Source organism: Pyricularia oryzae, chromosome 2 (assembly GCF_000002495.2).
Source record: "Pyricularia oryzae 70-15 chromosome 2, whole genome shotgun sequence".
Taxonomy (NCBI): domain Eukaryota; kingdom Fungi; phylum Ascomycota; class Sordariomycetes; order Magnaporthales; family Pyriculariaceae; genus Pyricularia; species Pyricularia oryzae.
Genome location: NC_017850.1, coordinates 5689072 through 5708398, shown reverse-complemented (window position 1 = coordinate 5708398; position 19327 = coordinate 5689072). Strand labels below are relative to the sequence as shown.

The following is a 19327-nucleotide window of genomic DNA, read 5'->3' as shown; positions in this document are numbered from 1 at the left end:
TTTTTATTTTTCTCCAATTTAGAATGTCGGGGCATACATGTCACTGGCATTTTCTTTTGGCTGTGGCGGTATTTTCTTTTGGCTAACCATTGAGATGGATAAAAAGAACGAACAACAGAATATTTATGAAGCCTGTTTGTTGCATTCAAAAGGACATCATTTTGGAGCCGAGAAAAGAAGAGCCAGCTAATACAGCATCTTAAGCCGTGTATAAACAAAGCAACAAAACAACTTACTTGAGAGAAAGAAGAGCACATATCAACGGGAGGTTTGGAATTTGGCCATTTGGTATTTGATTCCCTAGTTTTATGCATCGGTAACCGAGACGCCCACCCAATGAAGAGAAAAATAAATAAAAAATAGAAAGAGTTGAAAAAAGAAGCCACCAGTAAACAAAAACACCTTGTGCTCCAGCTGATTCGTATTACTTTGCTTTTCTTGCGCCCAAAAGAAATCATGGAAATCTTTAACGAAAGATCCTAAGACCAAACAGGGAATCAAATAAACCCTTGACCATCTGTCTCTCCTGTATAGAAATCGTGCCTCTACGAGAAGAACTTCTTGTAAGCAGCCTTCTCCTTGGCGGCACGAGCCGCGGCGGCCTTCTTGACCTGCTCAAGCTCCTTGGCGACCGCAGCATCTGCCGGAGCAAGCTTCTTGGCCTCCTCCAGGTCCTTGATGGCGGCGTCCTCGTCCTTCAGCCTGATGTAGGCGAGACCACGTCGGTACAGGGCCTTGGCGCGATCGGCGTCGGACGCCGACTTGACGGCCAGCGCGGACGAGGCTGCGTTCTTGGCGTCCTCCCACGACTCGAGTTTGAGGTTCATGAGTGCGGCGTTGTTGTTCAGGGTGAATCGCAAAGCGGCCAGCTTCTCCTTGACGTCGGCGGGGATGTTCTCCTGGTCGCGCTCGGGCTCCTCGTTGAGGTACCGGAGGCCCTTTTGATACTTGGTCAGCGCGGTGGCGTGGTCGCCAACCTTGAAGGCGCTGTTGCCGTACGTCTTGCAGTCCGAGGCAATGGTGGTGACACGGGCAACGTCCAGGGGGCCACCCTCATCGTCCTCAGGGAAGTCTTCGTACTTGTCGCCGTACTTGTCCGCCTCCTTGGCCGCGTCTCCTACGACGGCGTCGGCGGGCAGCTCACCGCAGTCAGCGATCGTCGCAGACTTGACGGGCTTGTCACCGGCGTGCGTGGTGAGATTCTCGACCTGGCGCACAACCGACTTGCCGGACAGGACCTGGCCGAATACGACGTGCTTCTTGTCGAGATGTGGGGTTGGAACCGTAGTCACGAAGAACTGGGAACCGTTGGTGCCTGGACAGATGACGAGGGTTAGTATGCAAGAGCTGTACTTAAGCCTGGTCCAGTGCGCGCATCTTGCGCTGGGCTAAAAAGGGCATATCAGCCGTTCCACTACTTACCAGGACCAGCATTTGCCATGCTGAGGAGGAAGGGGCGGTCATGGATCAACTCAAAGTTCTCGTCGTCAAACTTCTCGCCGTAGATGGACTCGCCGCCGGTACCGTTGCCCGCCGTAAAGTCACCACCCTGGATCATGAACTGCTTGATCACACGGTGAAAGCTGGAGCCCTTGTAGTGAAGGGGCTTGCCGCTCTTTCCAATCCCCTTCTCGCCCGTACACAGGGCGCGGAAGTTCTCGGCCGTCTTTGGGACCACATCGCTGAAGAGCTCAAAGACGATGCGCCCGGCGGGCTTGTCGTCGATTGAGATGTCAAAGAAGACGCGGGGGCGCGCTGGCTTGTTTGTTTCGTCGGCCGACATTGTGTCGTTTGTGTGTTGGAGACTGCAAAATAGAGAAATTCACAAACTGCGGGCGTAAGCCTTTCTATGGGAGGAATGACGGAGGGTTGGTTGTTGGCAGAGACTGGCCAGACGACCACTTTGGTTAAAGAGAAGGCGCGGGGTAAAGTGAGATGGGAATATATTAATACAATGTCAGACTTCTGAGTGAAACGATCTGGAAGATCGGCCAGCCTTCACAGTACAACACAGGAACAAGCTTGGTTATATGGACCCAACGGTGTGGCCGATCTCGATTCTGGAAGGATTGAGAATGCACTCCAAGATTGCCTTTTTGCAAGACCCAGTCAGATGAACAAAAAGAGAGGCCCGTTGTTTGTACTCCTTGACCTACCAATAGCATTGTAGTCTGTGTCTTATTAGCCCAGGAACCAACAGGTCCCTGACAGCTGTGATAGGTGTGATGAATCGCTGCTCTATCTGGAAGGTTCTATGCGCATAGCTTCAGACCCCACCATAGCTTGCCAGTCCGACAGCAGGGAGGGGCAGGCTGAGGGTCCAAGTGGGCGGTGGGGTTACCCGGTACCGCAAGCAATGCGATTTCGAGGGTTAGGGTATTGATTGCCTCCTTACGTGGTAAATGACACGCGAAGGGCGCGTCTGCTTACCAATTGCGTACCTCCTTATAGGTTATGTGTCAGAGGAGCTGTTATGATCCCTAGGGGTTTTCGGTCATTCGTCTCAAGAATACAAGCGAACAAACTTGGAGTCCTGTTCTCCTTAGGAAGAACATACTCGATCCGTCAGCATCTAGCAACAATGGCAGTCTCTAATGAGCAAACCACAAGCCCGTTGCTGAGCTTCCCCAGCACCAAACTGCTCTTCCATGCCGCTGAGCACCAACAAACATACAAAAGCGAATCCACCCTGGTGTCTGTTTTACCAGTCGCAAAACTCCCAGAAGAGGACAGGACGCTCTACAAAGGCGATGCTACGTCTCTGTACGTGCTGATCACCACCTCTACAATATTTCATCCACAAGGTGGCGGCCAGCCATCGGACGTTGGCACTGTCGCCCTTGCTTCTTCACTGGAAACAGCCATCTTCAACGTAGACTCAGCACGGACGTCTGCTTCAAACCCCGGGCTGGTTCTGCATTTTGGGACCTTCCAAGGCGAGGCCGGGGCCTCGATTGAGTCTGGCTCAGTACTGATCCAGACGGTTGATGAGAAAACACGACATCTCTATTCCCGCCTGCACACAGCAGGCCATGTCCTGGGGACAGCCACTCGTACCCTGCTCGAGGATAAAATCGAGGGGTTCGATGAGTTGAAGGCATCGCACTTTCCAGACTCTGCCGGATGTGAGTTCAAGGGCGTAATAGAAGGGAAGTGGAAATCGGATATCCAACAGTCGGTGGATGATTTGGTCGACAAGGATGCCGAGGTCAGGATCGAGTGGTGGACCAAGTCGGACTTTAGAGAGCGCAAGCTGGAGCGCCTACTTCCATCAGACGAAGTATGGCATGCGATTGGCATCTATGTCGATCAGGATGGTCACGATGTGCCGAGCGAGGACGTGATTGACGACGAAAAGACTAGGATAAGGGTTGTCAACATTGTTGGATCCGAAGTATATCCTTGTGGCGGAACGCATGTGCCCACGACCAAGGCTTGTGGAAAGGTCACAGTCAGAAAGATCGGTAGGCAAAAGGGTATAAGCAGAATCAGTTATAAAGTGGACTAGACTAGATTAGAATATTACTAGACCTAGAAGTAGAAATAGATACTTGACGACGTCTAGATATAAGCCAAAAGGGGCATGCCATGTGATTATTTGCTCACGGCTGTATTCATGGTTTCTTTAGGCTTTGGCGGCTGGACGTTCATCTCCAGCGTGACCTGAACCATAATACAGTTAGTCAGTGTATGGTAGGCCTATCGTTAATACTGCTCTTTGCCTAACTTGAACTTACGGGGCCGTCATTGACCAAAGCCACCTCCATCATGGCTTGGAACACACCGTCTTTCACGCGGTCTGCTTGATATCCGGCCTGTACCTGATGGAGGAAATAATGATAAAGCCCCTTGGCTTCATCTCCTCCCATGGCTCCGTGGAAGTCCGGCTTGGTTCCCTTTTTAGTTGAAGCAAGGAGTGTGAATTGAGATACTGGGCAAGTGAAGATGATTATCGTTGGTTAGAGTAGCGACGCCAATATACAGGAGGCGGGGTCAGAGTATGCAAGCCTACCACAGAGCACCTCGCCATTAATGTCTTTCACGTTTAGTTTCCACTGTAGCATGTCGTCAGGTCATCGGATAGACTTCAGAAGCAAGGGACACCATGAAACCACGCACTCTACCGCCGGAGTCATCGTCCCAGAGTCTCATCTTGAGGATTTTGGTCGCCATGCTCTCGCACTCCTTCTCCGTATCTCCAGGAGCCACAGCCGCCAGGACGAGGATTCCTTTGCCAATTGAAGACACTATCGTCTTGTCCACCGTGACGGAAGCAGATAACACCCGTTGAAGAATGACTACGCAAGGACACGATGAAATCCATAAGAACAAGGTATGACAAACAATATTAGGAAAGAGAGCCTGTGCTCCGTAGAGGGGTTTTGCCAACCTTTCATTTTGCTGGATGACACTAGTCTAGTTGCTTCTCTAATGTGTGACGAGAAAAGGGGTGATAATCTTGAAATCCGATGGCGGCGGGTTTCAGCCTTCCCGAGCCGCAGAATTCACACCGGAAAGACTGGAAAAGGATTCAAAAAAGCACGGTAAAACGCCTCGGATTTCTTTTGACCCAGTATTCAAGCACATAAAATCTGTGAAGGTTGACTGGTTTGGCTGAGGACAAGGCCATACGTGTTCCGGAGAAGCGAGCGTTGTTAAAATACAACTCGGATCGGATCGTGGACGACGAAACGTGCAAGCAACAGCAACCTAGCAAGAAGTGAGAACCATACAGCGTTTTCACGTCTGACAGAATACTTGTTTTAATTGGCCTGCTTTTCAACTTTAGACCCACCAACACTATGTTGACTTCTTCAATCCCCACTGTGTTGCTAGTATCATCATGACGATAAATGTTAGGTACAGCCCTTTGAAATCTCACCTGAATCCCCAGAGCAGACATTGAAAGTTGTAAAAATCTTATAAAACCAATCATCTGGCTGTGGAAAAGCCTCCTTATATCTCATTTTTACATTCTCCGGTGTGCTGTTGCGCATCAAACATCGGCTGGGATTGGGCACTCCTAACGGACCAACCACGGTAAGTACTTTACGCGCCAAAGACGGTAGCGGCGCGTCGGCCAACTGTCACGAGACGGCAGGTCGACGTCCAACTGTACATGTACAGTAGTCTTGGATCTGAGCTCATCCTGCGAGTTTGATCAAACAGTGCCTCAAGCCAACTCAGTAGTTCGCCCACCGAAAGCAATCAAATCTTTTCAACCCCAAACAAAAAACAAATCAGTCGACCGTGCGCGACGTTTTGGGTTCGTCGCCTTTGTCTTTATTTCTGGTAAGTACGCAGTAAGTAATTGATTGAGATCTCCACTTTTGCAATCTTGTTCCGTCCGAGGTCCGTCCCGGCTTGCAAAACGCCGTTCCCACTCGACGTTGGAGCTACCTTAGGTATCTGGGATCGCATGCATGCAAACCAAACCATATACCATACCGTCATAAGGCAGTCGGCTTGTGACACACTGCATTCCCCAACGCCCTGTTTACACGTACCAACCTCAATATACGGGTACTTTATCGCCCGTTTGACCTCGCGCTGATACTCAATCCTGCGCCCCAGGCGATCGTGGGAGTGATCAGGATCACCTTACTCGCCCACCATCTTTCAACCCAACGTCCTCGTCGCAGCCTTGCGATAGACATCCGAAACAACAACTAGCCCTCGACGGCCTCCATTGTACGAACCTCATCCCCGGCGCCTCCGTTCGCCGGTCACAATAGCAACGATGGCGGCACGAAAACTGCAACAAGAAGTCGACAAGTGCTTCAAGAAGGTGGCCGAAGGTGTTGCCGAATTCGAGTCAATCTACGAGAAGATCGAGCAATCGAGCAACATATCGCAAAAGGAGAAATATGAGGACCAACTCAAGAGAGAGATCAAGAAGCTGCAGCGTCTGCGTGATCAGATAAAGACTTGGGCAGCCAGCAATGACATTAAGGACAAGGCCCCGTTACTAGAGAACAGGAGAAAGATCGAAACGGTAGGTGTCGCTGCCTGGGACTAACGTGGCTCCAGCTTTGGCATCGTCTGGCTCACTTTTGCGACCGACCCTACTGCCGAACCCAGTCAGGCCTATTTACTGATGATGCGTGATCATGTTCATGTAGCAAATGGAGAGGTTCAAAGCGGTCGAGAAGGCTATGAAAACAAAAGCCTACTCCAAGGAAGGACTTTCAGCCGCGGCCAAGCTCGATCCCAAAGAGCAGGCCAAAGCTGAAGCAAGCGAGTTCCTTGGGAACATGATCGACACCCTCGAACTACAAATTGAGGCGCTCGAGGCCGAGGCTGAGCAAATACAGGCCACGGTCAAAAAGGGCAAAATACAAGGCGCGAAAGCGGAGCGCATGGCCAACATCGAGCAAATAATCGAAAGGCACAAATGGCATCAAGGCAAGCTAGAGTTGATTCGACGGTCATTAGAAAATGGCGGGGTCGACACTGAGCAGGTCACGGACATTGAGGAGAACATACGATACTATGTCAGCGATGGCATGCAAGATGACTTCATGGACGACGACACGTTATACGACGATTTAGCGCTCGGCGAGGAGGAGGATGCATACGGCATGAACCAAGATAACGACAAGGGCTCATCCCAGGACGCACAGTCGGTACACGAGGATTCTTTGGAAGACACGAGACCAACGCCACCCGCACCCGTTGCGAAGCCGCGAGCCGCAGCGGTAGAGGCAACAGTGGCCGCCGGCCGCAGGCCATCGACACAGATGAAGTCTCCGTTACCGACATTAGCGACCTTACATACGCCACTACCAACCATTAGCAATGGTTCGTCAAGTAGCGCGGGGATGAAGCCGGCGCCGGCACCGACAAGGCCGGCCGGTGAGGGTCTTAAATATGCGTCTGCCGCCGCCGCCGCTGCCGCAAGCGATAAGAACAATGTGGGCATTGCACCACTTCCCCCGCCACCGGGAGCTGCTCCCGTATCGACCATATCACCCCAAGCCAAGGCTAGCGCGGCAAACTCTCCGATCGTTATGGCTGCACAACCTGCAGTTTCTGCCGCCTCTCAACCGCAAACGCAACCACCGGCTACAGCTGCTAGCCCCGTAAAGATTGAAAACGCAAAGCCCGCATCAAGTAGGAGTACAGGCAAAGCGCCGGCTACGTCAAATGCATCAGCTTCCGAGTCGAGCGAGGCTGCGGGCAAGGCCAGCAGCTCAAAATCAAGAAAGGGCGCCTTGGGAGAAGCCTCGAATCAATCATCAGCGACCTCCTCCCATACCAACGGTGTCACAAATGGTGTCAAGTCAAAGGCCAAGGGAAAGTCAGGGAAGGGTCAGCCACAAGTGCAGGCGCAAGAGGAGCCAGCAGAGGAGGAATCTATCTACCACCTTCCAGCATCACTCCAAGACCTCGTAGACTCGTACGAGATGTCCAAGAAGCGCCCGGCTCAAGCAAACTCGACGTCGACGCTGAGGGCAATGTCGCACTCGCAAGCAAATCTGCCCGATTTAACAGATGCAGAGGCACCATCTTCCTACCAACCAGAAGTCAGGGTGCAGTCTTCATCTGAGTACCCGCAAGAATTGTTGCCGATATTCAGCGACGTGAGGCTGTACAACAGACTGGACACGGATACGCTTTTCTACATCTTTTACTATAAGCAAGGCACCTACCAGCAGTATTTGGCTGCCAAGGCGCTCAAGGAGCAAAGCTGGCGTTTCCACAAGCAGTACCAAACCTGGTTCCAACGCCATGAGGAGCCCAAGAACATCACGGAGGAGTTCGAGCAAGGCACTTATCGCTTCTTTGACTACGAAAGCACTTGGTAAGTTTGAATCATCGATGCAACCAGACGGGTACTGCTTTTGATTGGAAGCTAATTAGAGTTTGACATTTTCAGGATGAACCGGAGGAAAGCGGATTTCAAGTTCGCCTATAAGTTCCTCGAGGATGAAGTCTAAATTTGCTCTTCACTTGACAGTCGCTGTGCCGTTTCTGCCATCTCTTCTCATTCTCTTACCTACCGGCTAAACTAGCACACGAGTGAATACGGCCAATAGCCATGTTCCCGCGTTATCTCGGAAGAGTCGTTCTTGATGCTTTTTTTTTGTCGTTTCTTACCTGCTTTCACCGGTCTGTGGTCTAGCAGTCAGATGTATCCGGCGTCTACGGTGCGGTGTGGGTTGGACCAACCCCGTACAGGAATGCGAAGATGGCCATATCTTTGGACTGCCTTTGGTCGCAGGGCGGAGTCGTTGGTCTCCGATTGATTTGATCGGAATCATGTTTTGTTAGTGTTGCAAACAGATGGCATAGATGTGTGAATGCTAGCTAGCAACGTCGGAGGTTTTGACTGCAAAACCTCTGATGATGGCATGCCTCGTGGTCACATTTGAACTCGGTCCCATGGTCCCTATCTTAGTGACTTTACTACATCATCATGAATATAAACCGACTGTACATGTACAAAGCTACAGCGGCATCTTTTGTAGCAGCATCATTTGAGCATCGGCACCTCAGGGTTGAGTACTTGAGATAGCATGACTGGCGTGATAATGGACTTTGCCCCCCGTGTACTTTGACTCGAAGGAGGTTTCCTGAATCTAGGATCTTCTCACGCCCAGAAAGAATGTAACCTCTCATAAAGCATCCGATGGACGGTGATCATCGGGTCTAACATCGGTAGGGACGAAATAAATGATAGCCAAGACAACAAATATAAAAAGAGTCACTTGTAAACAATGATGGTATTTTTGAGTGTGTCTGCCTGCGATCTAATGTTGCGCATCTACTTCTAGCCCGCACCCCCAAGACTACCTCCCAGTCAGGACAGCAGCCAGCTGAGCGCCGCGCTCTCCACCCAAGTAGATGTCATCCTCACCACCCTCTGAGGCCCGGGCCATTTCGACAGCCTCGCGATACGCGCGCTCCACCATATCCTCGTCCACGCGAACACCGTTCTCCACGAGTGCGGTAATGACACCTCGCACGCGGACAATCTCGCGCATGGTGACGGGGTCGATGGGGGCATTCTGGCTAGAGTACATTTTTGCCGACACGGCCTCCTCCATGTTGCTGATGCCGGTGCCGGTGGCGTTGGCGGAGCCGTCGCCCTCGGTGGGGTCCTCGACGTGCTTGCTGATCCATACGTAGCCGTTGACGCCGAGCACAACATCGATGCTAGGGGGCGCCTGCGACGATGCCGCCTTTTGCTGCTTGTCCTGCCAGGTTGCCGAGGTGCCGGTCGAGGCGATTTCCATGGTCCAGACCTGACGCCTGGCACGCACTACGCCGCCGCCACCGGTGCCAGACACGGCGGCAAAGACTCCGTTGCGCAGCTTCCCGTAGCGCAGGGAGCGGGTGTGCAGCGAGGCGCCGCCATCGCCAAACAGCTGCTGGACCTCGGCGACGAGCAGGTCGCCCTCGGCGAAGAAGGAGCGGATCTGCAGCTCATCCGTCTCGGTGCGCTTGCGCAGGATGCCACCGGGCAAGTTGATGGCGGACAGCGGCAGGGCGGCGAGCTGCACCCCGCCCACGTCGACCTTCCACCGGCGAGCTTGCACCTCGACTATCCGGCCCACGACGAGGTCGCCCACCTCGGGCGTGTAGCGCGCTCGCATCGGCCGCACTGAGAGGAGCTTGTTGGTCCGGCTCACGGTGCCTGCCACCGACGACATGATGGCTGGCGATGCCGGGAAGGTGTACGTGCCGTGGCCGCTGTTTGGGGGGGTTTGATGTTAGGCTCTGTGCTCATTCTGAATACTGCATTCCTGTTTCTTTTCTTTTTTCCCCCTTTTTTATTTGAAAAAAAGAGAGGGGAGAGGAAATGACATTGAAATTGTTCATACCGCATCCATTGTGGATCCTCAGTGATGACCTGCCCTGGCGTCACAATGTCTCCCTCGCCGCCGGCCATGGCAAGCTGTGCGCCAGCGTCTGAATCCGAGTCCGAGTCCGAGTCATCCATCCTGGAAGACGGGATTCTTTGACTTCGGGTCGCCGCCCTTGGTGCTGATATTGTGATGGGCATGATTATGTGGTTTTATATGTGATTTTGTTGTTGCGGTTGCTTTGCTGTGCGTGAGTTGAGCTCAAGGCACGGCTGGTTTGCGCTGCACTTTCAGCCTGATTCCTCTTTTTTTTTTTTTTTTTTTTGACACGCCTTTGTAGATTTTTTGTATCTTTCCTAATATTTTGAGTACTTGTCGGTAGGCTGGAGTTTTTGAATGGTTTTATTGACATGAAGTTGTTTGCCTCTGCAGGTCGTTGTTGGTGGATTGAAATTCCGAGTAAGGGTGAGCCAAAATTTTCACAGTGCTCAATGTTCTCCAGCAGTGAAAACACCAGACCCAGCGCTCCGCGTTGCGCGTCAAAAAAGGAGCCACGACCATCTACATCTCATTTCAGTGCAAACTTGAAACACTTGGTAATTGATACACATGATGCGTTCACTCATTGGAGAGATTATCATATAGACAATATCGTACAAAGTTGAGGTGGGATCGTTAAGCATTTTGTCACCCTTTTCTTGCATGTCGCTTGATCCTCAACGAACAAACAAAACAAGCCATGAACCTTCCCTTTCTCAGTGCGTCCATCTCCAGATACCCATATATACCAGTGTCAGAGACAGACCGGTGATTCCAAACTTGCGACTGCCCATTCCGAATGGAGATTTGCTCTTCAATATCAGAGCTTTCTGCTTCTCTAGCTGCGCCATGCCCGAAAAGTAGCTGTACGCACCAAGGCCGACAAATGCACCGCTCCCTTTTTAATGGCCCGGTCAATCACTTTGCTCAAATGCTCAAAAGGCTGCTTTATGCAGACAGACTCCGACCCACCTATTATTCTGCAGCCCAGACAGTCATCAGCCTCGTCTTTGAGCAGGTCTTTGTAGTTCTCGGGTCGGTCGAGAGTGCTTAGAGGTGGGATCCTATCGCCGCCCATATTGATTCAGATGTTCGGGTTTTTGAGAGATGGATTATTTGTGATAGGGTGGTAAAATCATATATCCCTCAAGCTGTTCGTTCCTTTATGCGTTGTCCAGTTCTGGTATAAAACATGGCAGTTGTGATCAGTTCATCAAAGTGCTTTTCTTCACTTCACAGTGTGAGAAAGAAAAGCTCAAGAAACGGGGTCCATAATTAACCGCTCTAGAATTCCCCGCAGGCAGCTCAGCGTCATCCTCTGTTCCCCGCTGGCCACTGCTTCGACAACTCGACAACTTCTGGTCCCAAATATTTCTTGGGACTTGCTTCGATCCCAGACCTCCTGAGGTCAACCCAGCACCAACGAGCACCGGCGCGGGCAATGGGTAATACTGGGAGCTTGCAGCAAGAAGCCCAGACACCGGCACACACCATCCAACAATGACGGGGACCGCCGTCATAGAAGCGCTGCACATATACGACGAGCGTCAGTAAGTGCCTGCGCACTCCATGGCATTTGGTCACCTACAGAGCTGACTGTAGCTGTACTGTAGCAAATCTATTTTATCTCACACATACACCGGTCGGCCTCTCTCCGCCACACACCTACTACCTCTCTACCTCGACTCCCACCCGGAGCCACGACCAAGCTTGATCTACTTGCCTAACACGAACCCAGCGACACTCGTATTCTCCCTCACGCATGCCAATGTCTTGCTACTGGCAACTGCATCCCGGGAGGTAGAGCCGCTACTTGCGCTAGAGTTCCTACACCGTGTCGTGGATGCCTTTGAAGAGTTTCTGGGCGCGCCTCTGACGGCCCAGCGCATCGAAGCCGCCTACGATGTGGCCGCCCAGTTGCTTACCGAAATGTGCGATGCCGGAATCGTGGCCACCACCGAGCCCAATGCCCTGCGGGATCTTGTCGAGGTCGAGGGTCTACTAGGCAAGCTTCTTGGGGGTTTGACCCTTCCTGGCGGTGTCGGTTCAGGTGCAGGTGGTGGGCTGGGCTCCGGATCCGGATCGCCGGCAATTTCAGCCCTAGGACAATTCCCAAACTCATCAGTCGGAGGGGGCAGAGGAGGCCCTGCTGCAACCTCAGCACTGCCATGGAGGCGGGCGAATGTCAGGCACACAAGCAACGAGATGTATGCCGATCTTGTCGAGACGCTGTCGGTGACCCTGGCACCCTCTGGAAGGCCGTTGGCGGCGTTCGCTCATGGCACGATTGCATTCACCTGCAAAGTGTCTGGTGTTCCTGATATTCTCATGTCTTTGACGGCTCCATCGGGACGCCACAACTTGGCATCTATTATGGACCTACCAGTTTTTCATCCCTGCGTCCGTCTTGCCCGTTGGAGAGATAGGCCCGGGGAGCTCAGTTTTGTGCCACCTGATGGGCGCTTTATTCTTGCTAGTTACGAGGTTGACCTGCTGCCTTTTTCGAGCGGCAAGAGTGGCTCGATTGCTGCTAACAATTTGAAGCTGCCGGTCAGTATCGAGGTCAAGACCGGACTGGGCCCGACCGAGTCTGATTTTGAGGTCCGAGCCTACGTCAACAAGGTGTTTGGTGCATCCGGGACGGGCGGTGGGAGTGAGCTGTCTGGGTCTGGAGGCAGTGGCCTTGGGAGGGGCGGGAGTGGAAGCATGGGAGGCGGCCCCGGAGGTAGGGCTTTTGGAGGCCCGCAACCTGGGACTGCCGCTGCCCCGCTCCTCGAAGACTTGAAGATCACAGTACCTCTACCAGCAGAAGTGCGAAATATTCCTGAACTCCGACCAACCAAGGGTGATGCTACGTATAGCCCGGGTGACCGAGTTGTCGAGTGGGTCATACCCAACAAGGCTCTGTCTACAGGTGCTACATACTTCAGTCTACGTTGTACGGTCGTTGGCGAGCAAACGGCCGAGGAAGAGGAGGCGGCTGTTGCGGCAGGGTACCAGGATCCAATGGGATTTGGATTTAGGGAGTACGCTTACGAGGACTCGACACAAAAATCGAAGAAGGCAGACGGCAAAGCGAAGGAGGATGAGGGAAGCGATGCTAAAACGGCTCAGAACAAGCTCTTGATGCCCAGCTCTGCGTCTATCAGCTTCTCGGTGAAAGGTTGGCTACCTAGCGGTGTCAAGGTCGAGAGCATAACGATCGATCCAAAAAGGAGCCAAGGCTTGACAGCTTCACCGTACAAAGGGGTCAAGTACCTCACCGTTAGCAAAGGGGGCATCGAGCTGAGGTGTTGAGACGGTTTTCTTTAACCTCAACCCTGATACTTTGCGCTTCGATTAAAGTATATATCTGACGTAGTCTCATGGATGACATTTAAGGTCCAAGTCATGAAATTGCTAGTCATTAATTACCCCAGATCCGAGTCAGATGATATGAGACTTGAGATCATAGCAGACGTATTGACCCTAACCCGACGCGGGACCCTAAACGTTCTTTCGGTTGTCACCAGCGGAATCTCGCTTAGTGGGATACGTGGCTGTGGCTTGGCCCTGTTGCTTGTTCGTTTCTTACCGAAAAGCAATAGATCCGCTGTTTGTCGCGGCGCACAATTCCAAAAACAGGAAAGTGGTCGGGTCCGGTGAAGGGGATAAGGGGCCGAGCGTGTTCTCTTGTCAGGGGTTTTCGGGACAAGAAACCGGAGGCCCTTTTTTTTAATGGCGCGCGCCTCTCGATCTCACCCTTTTTGAGTTCTTCAGAACTGCTTAATCGGGACTAGCAAGCGCCGAACAATCGTGACCAAATTCGGGATTCGTAACTTTTTTGACACTGGCATTTTGGGGCCAGTGCGCCTTCCAGGTGTAAGCAATCGGGGGCTGCCGAGCTTGTAGGTATGCGTTTTTGAGCAATAGGTAAATCAATAAAACATTGAAGGGTGGAAATGGATAAAAGAGAACAGGGCACTTGGGGGCCCAGGAGGCGAACTGGGAAGCTGACTGGCTGCAAACTCCTATATTGCACATTGAATTTTCTGACCGCGTCAGGGGCGGTTAATTTGCTACGCTTGTCTATCAAAAGGTCTGGAAGTCTGGATCTTCTAGACTGCGGTCACCATCAAGTTTTACTGGACGGGCGCGGGGCGAAGCCTCGTGTGACATTGCGGATCTTGCCCAATTTCGGTCTGCTGCTTTCGATGCCGTGGCGCCCGGCGGAGATAAAAAAGAGAAAGAAAAAAAAAAGATTTTTTACTGGGTTGTACTGAGGTTTAGCTAGGCTTTGCTTGGGTACAGTACCGCTTACTACAGTAGGTAATAAGACTTTGCTTGAACAGATAAAGCACATGGCAGCCAAGCGCATAAAAGGATGTAGTATTATTTAACGCCAAAATGAGTGCAAACACTCGCCTCCCGTAGGGCATGGGGCGGACACATAAAAGGGTGTGAAGAGCGGTAGAGACAAGCCAGAGTTTCCTTTCGGTCTTGCAATGCCCATTCGGATCATATAATGTCGGGGTTACCCAGGGGTTCTTCAGCCCTTGCTTGATCTACCTGGTCGGTACTGTAGCCCGTCGAAAACGCCCAAAGCGAGGGGAGCGAAACTGATTCAGCTTTTGTGGAATATCATAGTAGCAACGGATGGGACATTCCTATTTAATGCAGCCCCCACAGGTTTGAACTTCGCTGAAGAAATAGGAGTTCAGTGCAGGGCCTTTTGCTTGCATGCAACGGTAGCCTTGGGTTAGCCTCCAGACTCTTTTATGCGGATGGCATTTCAGCTTCGCATACCAAAACTACAAAAGTTTCTGTTTCTTTTAGGATGTACGGATACAGGGTAATGCACCCTACAGCCGTCCCATCCCAACCCTGTTGGCAGTTAGAGTATGGTGTGATTGGCATGGAGGGGAAGTAAAAAAAGGAGAAACCGAAAACTCAAGAATAAAAATGGCAGAAAAAAAAAGAGAAAGAAGAAAGATAAGCAAGACGATAATGCGAGGAAATCCGACTTGTACATTCACGACGAAAAGCGCCTTTTTTTTTGAGCTTTTGCCAGCCCGCTACCGTATGTAGGTAGGTAAGGTACTTTATGTCGCACAGCTGCTTTCCCGTATCCCAACCTTGTGGCGTAGCGTGCCTGTCAGCGAAAAAGGACGAGCTAGGTCTAGGCGGCCTCCGTCTCCCGCCACAGAAGCGAAACAATTGTGCACTTCGGGAAAACCCAAGCACAAACCGGGTAGCCCAACTTGCGCAATTGTGCCTGAAAATCTCTACCGATACGTTGAACCAAGGAGTAGTGAACATTGTTCCTGATAAGGCCTGGGGAGCGGTGACTTGAAACCTGTGGATTGAGAGGGGGGCGCTTGCGCTTGCCTCGGTCGGCGGTGTGCTAAGCTATAGCCCCAATGTAGTATGCAGCCTTGGGCAAAGTACGCACGCAGTACTCGGTAGGTACAGTAATTAGGTAGGTGGTAGGTACCTAGCCCAGCCAAGATACTAGGTAAACAAGAACCAGCGAAAAAAAAAAAAAAAAAAAAAAAAAAAAAAAACCAAACCAAACCGACAGGACAAGAGATGCATCAACCACGTACCGCCGAACACGAAGGAAAAACCCGCCGAGACCTGCCGGCGGCGTTTGTTGAACTGGTTCCTAGACATTTATCTCGTGAGCTAATAATACACTGCGATTCAAGGCAAATTGGGTACCCTTTTGTTCATAAATCTTCCTGTGACATCCAAAGTGCCCCGTTCCAACACTTCCTCAGAAGGGCTAACAGTACGCTCTCTCCACTACGTTTCTGTATTACTCCGTACTTGGGAATGAATACTGCTACCTCGAGGGTGCATATCCTTGACCGACACCCCTGGCCGTCATCCGCAGTGAGTGGTCGTAAGGGCGCCCGTGGTTAGCGTTGGATCTCCCGGCCTCTGGGTGGAGGCAGACCCCCAGGAGACCCGCCACCGGCAACCCGTTCTGGTTCGTGCTCCAGTCAACGTTCAGATTGGATGCAACTCTTGCCTGCCTGTTACCCGCCTTGCTTCCCGTCTGTCCACAAGCCAGCGACTTTCTGATCTCCTTTCCTCTTTTCTTCTTTTCTTTCCCCATCCCACCCACCCACCACCGCGACTCCGACCCTGCTGGCTGCCCTTCGCGTGGTGTGAGCCTGCTGCCTGTCGACCGCGATTTGGTTTCCTTTCACTTTTGTCTTTCTTTTTACTTTCCGGACAGGCAATCCACTGGTCCTATATTTTTTGGGGCCATCAATGAGGTGACAGTGTCTTGGAGTCCCGGGTCATTCTTAATTGTCTTTGCTCGAATTTCTGCTCTTTTCAATTCGTTCGGTGGGTCGAGTTTTCTTCTCCCAGCGACGGCTCAACCACCCACCGAGCTAAAGAAGCAAAGCAAGCTCGAGGGCTTCGCCTCATCCCCAGTGTTAGTAAGTCTTGTCTCTGACCCGCCAACCGCCCAAGCAAAGCAAATCCTGGGCAACGCCCAACTTTGACTTTTTGCACATTCCCCCGGGTGTTCCATGTTCGCTTTGATTTTGTGTGTTTTTGTTTTCTTCATCCCGCTACCTTTTTTGGTCAATCAATTCGTTCATTTAGTGTGTACAAACGGAATGTACCAACCGACCGATTTCTGAGCAACCGTTACTATTTTTCTCTCCTCGGCTGTTACCATCACAGCTGACACTTCGAAAGGCGATTAGGTCGACGGGAAAGGATCACGCACGATAACACCTCTGAGTTACCGATTACGACCACACAGCCCGGCCCTAGGTATTCTCCTGGTCGATATACATTTGGTCTCGTAAAAAAAACTAGGTCCCCGAAGGGACCCAACAGACCTTCACGATGGCCTCATCCTCATCAAACGTCGTCGGTGTGCACTACAGGGTTGGGAAAAAGATTGGAGAGGGGTCTTTTGGCGTTATCTTCGAAGGGACGAACCTACTCAACAACCAGCAGGTGGCAATCAAGTTCGTAAGTTGAGCCTCGAAGAATGACTCGATCAATCACCAACACCCAGAAGCTCCTCTGACTGCTCCATTTGCTGACCACGAGTCTATCATGTTAGGAGCCCAGGAAGAGCGATGCTCCCCAACTGCGAGACGAATACCGAACCTACAAGATTCTTGTAGGATGCCGTATGTATAATGCCCAGTCAAAATCAATGCGGTATAACGCAGTGTACTAACTGGACCACGATAGCGGGAATTCCCAATGTTTACTACTTTGGACAGGAGGGTCTGCACAACATTCTTGTGATTGACCTTCTGGGTCCGTCGTTGGAGGATCTGTTCGACCACTGTAACCGCAGGTTCACCATCAAGACAGTGGTGATGGTTGCCAAGCAAATGGTAGGCACCCATTCAAGTCAACCCGATCCGGCTCATTATGATTGACAATTGTTACTTTGGTTCAGCTTTCTCGGGTCCAGACGATTCACGAAAAGAATCTTATTTACCGCGACATTAAACCCGACAACTTCCTGATTGGCAGGCCGGGCACCAAGACGGCAAACGTTATTCACGTCGTCGATTTCGGTATGGCCAAGCAATACAGAGACCCGAAGTCGAAGCAGCACATCCCGTACAGGGAGAGGAAATCCTTGTCAGGAACCGCGAGGTACATGAGTATCAACACTCACTTGGGTCGTGAGCAGTCCCGCCGTGATGATCTCGAGGCCCTGGGCCACGTCTTCATGTACTTTCTTCGTGGAGGCCTGCCATGGCAAGGCCTGAAGGCTGCTACCAACAAGCAGAAGTACGAGAAGATTGGAGAGAAGAAGCAGACCACCGCGATCAAGGAGCTTTGCGAAGGCTTCCCCATTCAGTTCGAGAAGTACCTGACATACGTCCGCAACCTCGGTTTCGAAGACACTCCCGACTACGACTACCTGCGCGAACTGTTCACCCAGGCACTGAAGGAATCAGGCGGCGTCGAAGATGGCGAGTACGACTGGATGAAGGTCAGCAAGGACAAGAAGAACGACTGGGACAGGCAGGCGATGCACAACCCCAGCCAACGCCCCGGCGCCTCAAACATGGAGCTTCACGGTGCCTCGCGGGGGGCCCATGCATCCGACCTCCGGGATCCTCGAGCACGCCTTACAGTCGACCGTTTAAACGCCGCACAACCTCCGCCTCCTTCACCGATCAAGGCGAATCAAGGGAAAGATCGGCGAAACGCGCCCGGCGCAATTATGGCGTCGAGGGGGACCGCAGGGGGCCTGAGAGACATGGCGACCCCGACAGGATCGACTCAGGCGCAGTTCCAGAACAGCACTCAGAACCTGCCTCAAAGGCCAATGCACCAGCAGAGCAACATGACCCAGCCACAACTGAATAACGGCAGGCCTGCCGAACCAGAGCCAACCGGCTTCCAGAAGTTCATGAAGGTTCTTTGCTGCGGTTAAATGATTCACTTGATATTACTCAGGGTCAACTGCCATGAAACCCGAGAGGCAGCTCGGTAATCAGACCATTTTTAAGCCCCGTTGGGGAACACGGACGGATACGCAGATCCAGCTTTTGGACAGTCCCGGCTATTTGCATGTTTTGCCGAGTTACCCCCCTTTTTTTTCCCAGTGACCGAACGGCTCACTTGTTTGATATAATGAACCACATCCTTCCTGTCGACAGCTTCGCCGGTCAGCGTCTTCCCAAAGGTCGACTGTAGGCCCAACACTTTGGGAAACCTGCACCAACATATCAGGCGCACCAGCGGTCTTTTCCAGTCAGCCAAATGCGCGGCTTGCATCGAACATGCGTTATAGCCGGGGATTCACCGGCACTATTGCTCCTTGTCGTGCGACTAGTCTGAGACGGATCGCTGACATGTTGAATGTCGACGACGATGGAACTGGGACAAAGCCTTTTCATCATCACAACCACCCTCTTCTGCGGAGATTGCGGAAGAAATGAAAGCCATACAAGCAGCATACAGTTCGTTAATATGTTTCGTTGGGCGCGCAGCATCGGCGCAAGGTCTTTGTTATTCACGTTCGCAATTCGATTTTTTAGTTGCATTGGGTCTCGGGGAGTTCTCTCCTTTCATCATTTTTCTAAACTCTTTTTGTCTCTTACAGCTCATTTTTCATTCTCTTTCCTTGTCTATAATATGTCCAGCAACCTTTTCGGTGAAAGAAGAAGCAACTAGCATGGAGTTTGTCAAGAGCAAGCGGAATAAAGGGGTCGAGGAGAAGAAGAGAAAACACTACTTTTATGAGAATTATTCATCCATCCGGTTCCTGTCCTATCAGGCAATTTTGGTTGCGAGTGTTGCCGATCTTTGTGACATAGAAACGATAGAAGTCAGTTCAGGGCGCTGAGCGGCTTGGGCTTTTCCGAGTCGGCGATAGATAGATGGTGGTAGTAATGGAACTCGATGGCTTGAAACGGCATTGACCGCTGTGCGAGCCTGCTGCTGGTGTTCGTTATGCTTTTTTTTTTCTTTTTTTTTTTGACAGCTGAAGCCGGTCG

General features: G+C 51.7%; 8 protein-coding genes across 8 annotated transcripts; 4 read left to right on the top strand and 4 right to left on the bottom strand.

Annotated features, from left to right (window-relative positions):
* Nucleotides 1–108: 108 nt before the first annotated feature.
* Nucleotides 109–2196, bottom strand: MGG_08104 (peptidyl-prolyl cis-trans isomerase). Its single transcript, XM_003715011.1, has 2 exons — nt 1423–2196; nt 109–1315 (listed from the first exon to the last, which is right to left on the bottom strand). Exons 1-2 carry the CDS (start codon nt 1781–1783, stop codon nt 546–548), a joined length of 1131 nt encoding a protein of 376 aa, XP_003715059.1. The 5' UTR covers nt 1784–2196; the 3' UTR covers nt 109–545.
* A 249-nt stretch (nt 2197–2445) lies between these two features.
* Nucleotides 2446–3560, top strand: MGG_08103 (ATP binding/alanine-tRNA ligase). Its single transcript, XM_003715010.1, has one exon. The coding sequence runs from the start codon at nt 2474–2476 to the stop codon at nt 3506–3508; it is 1035 nt and encodes a 344-aa protein (XP_003715058.1). The 5' UTR covers nt 2446–2473; the 3' UTR covers nt 3509–3560.
* Nucleotides 3475–4680, bottom strand: MGG_08102 (D-tyrosyl-tRNA(Tyr) deacylase). The gene is made up of 5 exons (XM_003715009.1): nt 4391–4680; nt 4120–4298; nt 4013–4055; nt 3738–3931; nt 3475–3663 (listed from the first exon to the last, which is right to left on the bottom strand). The coding sequence occupies exons 1-5, from the start codon at nt 4395–4397 to the stop codon at nt 3595–3597; spliced, it is 492 nt and encodes a 163-aa protein (XP_003715057.1). The 5' UTR covers nt 4398–4680; the 3' UTR covers nt 3475–3594.
* Nucleotides 4681–4863: 183 nt separating this feature from the next.
* MGG_08101 (CCR4-NOT transcription complex) lies at nt 4864–8707 on the top strand. Its single transcript, XM_003715008.1, has 4 exons — nt 4864–5040; nt 5170–5995; nt 6123–7804; nt 7880–8707. Exons 2-4 carry the CDS (start codon nt 5741–5743, stop codon nt 7938–7940), a joined length of 1998 nt encoding a protein of 665 aa, XP_003715056.1. The 5' UTR covers nt 4864–5040; nt 5170–5740; the 3' UTR covers nt 7941–8707.
* On the bottom strand, nt 8708–10252 carry MGG_08100 (exosome component 2). The gene is made up of 2 exons (XM_003715007.1): nt 9828–10252; nt 8708–9696 (listed from the first exon to the last, which is right to left on the bottom strand). The coding sequence occupies exons 1-2, from the start codon at nt 10007–10009 to the stop codon at nt 8793–8795; spliced, it is 1086 nt and encodes a 361-aa protein (XP_003715055.1). The 5' UTR covers nt 10010–10252; the 3' UTR covers nt 8708–8792.
* Nucleotides 10253–10401: 149 nt separating this feature from the next.
* Nucleotides 10402–11080, bottom strand: MGG_15055 (uncharacterized protein). Its single transcript, XM_003715006.1, has 2 exons — nt 10821–11080; nt 10402–10746 (listed from the first exon to the last, which is right to left on the bottom strand). The coding sequence occupies exons 1-2, from the start codon at nt 10924–10926 to the stop codon at nt 10565–10567; spliced, it is 288 nt and encodes a 95-aa protein (XP_003715054.1). The 5' UTR covers nt 10927–11080; the 3' UTR covers nt 10402–10564.
* A 103-nt stretch (nt 11081–11183) lies between these two features.
* On the top strand, nt 11184–13279 carry MGG_08098 (AP-3 adaptor complex subunit mu). Its single transcript, XM_003715005.1, has 2 exons — nt 11184–11398; nt 11462–13279. The coding sequence occupies exons 1-2, from the start codon at nt 11349–11351 to the stop codon at nt 13143–13145; spliced, it is 1734 nt and encodes a 577-aa protein (XP_003715053.1). The 5' UTR covers nt 11184–11348; the 3' UTR covers nt 13146–13279.
* Nucleotides 13280–15908: 2629 nt separating this feature from the next.
* MGG_08097 (CK1/CK1/CK1-G protein kinase) lies at nt 15909–19317 on the top strand. Its single transcript, XM_003715004.1, has 5 exons — nt 15909–16279; nt 16545–16826; nt 16921–16990; nt 17055–17203; nt 17269–19317. Exons 2-5 carry the CDS (start codon nt 16698–16700, stop codon nt 18259–18261), a joined length of 1341 nt encoding a protein of 446 aa, XP_003715052.1. The 5' UTR covers nt 15909–16279; nt 16545–16697; the 3' UTR covers nt 18262–19317.
* The last annotated feature ends 10 nt before the right edge of the window (nt 19318–19327 follow it).